General features: G+C 40.6%; 1 protein-coding gene across 1 annotated transcript; it reads left to right on the top strand.

The window, feature by feature from the left end:
- Positions 1 to 1579: 1579 nt before the first annotated feature.
- LOC127094184 (uncharacterized) lies at positions 1580 to 3168 on the top strand. Its single transcript, XM_051033044.1, has 4 exons — positions 1580 to 1855; positions 2102 to 2607; positions 2695 to 2926; positions 3064 to 3168. Exons 1-4 carry the CDS (start codon positions 1580 to 1582, stop codon positions 3166 to 3168), a joined length of 1119 nt encoding a protein of 372 aa, XP_050889001.1.
- The last annotated feature ends 353 nt before the right edge of the window (positions 3169 to 3521 follow it).

Genomic DNA, 3521 nt, shown 5'->3' with positions numbered 1-3521 from the left:
TGAAATTGTACTCAATTTAATCCTTCCAAATTTTATGAATAAAAAGAGATTTTATGGTCAAAATTGTTATTATTGTTGATTATTATTGATTATTGTTATTAATTGAGTATTTGCAAACATGACTTTATATGTTCCTTGAAAATTTAAAAAAACATTGAATTTCATGCATCATTTGCATAAGCAGGTTTTCTTCAGCCAAATGTCTTATTGGTTCTTCTTCTATGTATCAGTCAAGCTGACTCATCATTACTACACTTGTGCTAATCACCAGAGAAGAATGGAGCATCTTGAACAAGAGAAAAAAGAGCTCAAGGATGAGATTTCCAGACTCACTGCCTTGATGGAGTATGTGATTGCTGCTCAGAATTAACCATCTCCACCTCCTGCAACTCCTCCTCCTCATAGGACTGTTATTTCAGAGATTGCTTCAGCGTTTGTGCCCGTGGTTGCTAGCCAGTCTGTGCATGCCATGCCTGCTGGGTTTCCGTGGGGAATGCCACCCAAGTTTGTACCTGAGGGTTATGCTTCAACCTTTGCTTCTATGCCGACATCTAGCCCGGTCTTGTTTGTTCCTCCTCCTATTGTGTATACCTTGCCCCGTGTAGAGGAAACCATTTATCACTCCGAGCCGTCTGAAGGCCCCGATGTTTATGAGAAGATGGACGAGATGAAAGACCAGTTTCTTGAGCTGAGAAAGGAACTGAAAACCCTAAGGGGGAAAGACCTGTTTAGTAAAAGTGCTGCTGAGTTATGTTTGGTGCCTAACGTCAAGATTCTAGTCAAATTCAAAGTCCCAGACTTTGAGAAGTATAAAAGGAATACTTTCCATCTGAGTCATCTTGTCATGTATGCTCGTAAGATGTCTACTCATACTGACAATGATCAGTTACTCATGCATTACTTCCAGGACTGTCTAACTAGTGCTGCACTCAGATGGTATATGGGCTGGGACAATGCTAATGTCCATAATTTTAATGACTTAGACGAGGCTTTCGTCAAGCAATACAAGTATAATGTTGATATGGCTCCAGATCGAGATCAGTTGAGATCGATGTCTCAGAAGAACAAAGAGACATTCAAGGAGTACGCCCAAAGATGGAGAGATCTTGCTACTCAAATCAGCCCACCCTTGGAGGAGAAGGAAATGACCAATATCTTTTTGAAGACTCTGAGTTTATTTTACTATGAACGCATGATTACTAGTGCTCCTAATGATTTCACCAAAATGGTGAACATGGGGATGCTGTTGGAAGAAGGTGCCTGAAAGGGACGATTATCCAAAGATGAAGCTTCTGTGAGCAAGAAATACAGTGGTAGTTTCTCTAAAAGGAAGGAAAGGGAAACCTATGAAGTGTCTGCAGGGAGGCAGAGGAGGCCTCTTGTGATAAATAATTCCCAGTCTCGTCAACATCATCATAAAGTGTCATCAGTAATTCATGTTTTTACCAACAATTCAACAAATTAATCATTCCCTGTTCAGCACCAACATCAGCAACAGCCACAACAACGTACCAACTATAACAACAACAATCATCATAAGAATTTTGAGAGGAAGAAGGTCTCTTTTGAACCTATTCCAATGACTTATGCAGAATTGTATCCTTCTTTGGTTTTCAAGAATCTGATTCAACCAAGAAATCCTCCACACACTCCTGAATCGTTGCCATGGTGGTTCAAGCCTAATTTGCACTGTGATTTTCATCAGGGAGCTCTTGGCCATGATATTAAAAATTGCTATCCTTTGAAGTATGAGATTCATAAACTGATTAAAAGAGGTATGGTGTCCTTTGAGGACCAAGCACCTAATGTTAAAGCCAATTTGTTTCTAGCTCATGGAAATGCCTCTATGAACATGGTAGATGGTTGTCCAAGGAATTTTAGAGTCTTTGATATTCGTTATATTCGCCAGTCTTTGGTGGAGATCCACATGACTCTATGATTAATCAGTGATTGTGAACATGACCATGACGGTTATGTTATCTGCAATGTCAACCTTCGAGGTTGTGTGATAGTTAAAAGGGATAAGAAATTGGTAGATAAAGGTACAATTCAGAGCCAGCTGTCCCAAGATATGGGCAATGATGTGAATGCTATCATATAGGTGTTGAAGACCCCCGAGTGGGTAGTTATTCAGTTCGACAATAGTAGCAGCAAGAATGTTAATAGATCGGTGTCTCCGTTGGTTATATGGTTAGCGGGCCCCGTCCCCTATTCATCCGATAAGGTTGTGATGTATAAGTACAATGATACCATGACTGAGAATGGGCAAGAGGTTCCTCTTCTTGCCGGGAATTCAATTGTAAGCATTGCAGATGTAGTGAAGGTGACATGTGGTGGTCGTGTTTTTGGACCTGTATCTCCTAGAGTTGTGGAAGATGTTACCATAGGTAATAAGGTCGACGTTCCTGTAGTTGATCCGATTAATGCTCCAACTTGTCAGTCTGGAGAGTCCAGCGGGTTGAAGATTAATGTTGACGATGAGGTTCTACGTCTGATTAAGAAGAGTAAGTTCAACGTTGTGGAGCAACTGCTCCAAACGCCATCAAAGATTTATGTGTTATCATTATTAATGAACTTCGAGGCGCATAAAGAGGCTTTGAAAAAAGTGTTGGAGCAAGCCTATGTAGAACATGATGTTACTGTGGATCAGTTTGACCACATTGTTTCCAACATTACTTCATGTAATAATTTAAGCTTTAGTGGTGAAGAACTTCCCGAGAAAGGTAGAAATCACAACTTGGCGCTTCACATTTCAATGAACTGCAAAGAGGACACTATGTCGAATGTATTGGTTGATACTGGTTCATCATTGAATGTGTTTCCCAAGTCAACTTTGGCAAGATTATCGTATCAAGGCGCACCAATGGGGTACAGTGGTGTAGTGGTTAAAGCGTTTGACGGTTCCCGAAAAACTGTCATTGAAGAGGTGAACCTTCCAATTAAGATATGTCCGAGTGATTTTCAATTACTTTTCAAGTAATGGACATTCACCCGGCCTATAACTGTTTATTGGGAATGCCATGGATCCATAAGGTTTGAGCTGTGACATCTACTTTGCATCAGAAGCTGAAATTTGTTAAGAACGGCAAGCTAGTCATTGTTGATGGGGAGAAAGCACTTTTAGTGAGCCATTTGTCATCCTTCACTTATGTGGAAGCTGAAGAATAAGTTGGAACGCCGTTCCAAGATTTGTCTATTGTTGATGAATTGAAGAAGACTAGGGATCCATGTCTTCTCTGAAAGATGCAAGAGAGGTTGTTCGGGCTGGCGGCACCAACAAGTGGGGTCGTGTTATAGAGGTTATTGAAAACAAGAAAAGAGTTGGGCTGGGATTTCAGCAAGGGCCATTCAACACCAGTGTCAAGGCTATGCAAGAAATTTTTCATAGTGGAGAGTTCATTCACAAGGATGATCAACACTCAGTTGTAATTATTGAAGATGACAATGAAGACGAAGCTTGTGCCAACTTTGTGACACACGGGAAGACTTGCAACAATTGGGTTGCTGTTGATATTCCTATT

This window comes from Lathyrus oleraceus, chromosome 6 (assembly GCF_024323335.1).
Source record: "Lathyrus oleraceus cultivar Zhongwan6 chromosome 6, CAAS_Psat_ZW6_1.0, whole genome shotgun sequence".
NCBI classification, from domain to species: Eukaryota; Viridiplantae; Streptophyta; class Magnoliopsida; order Fabales; family Fabaceae; genus Lathyrus; species Lathyrus oleraceus.
The sequence above is the reverse complement of the archived record's forward strand: the minus strand, read 5'-3'. Positions and strand labels throughout refer to the sequence as shown.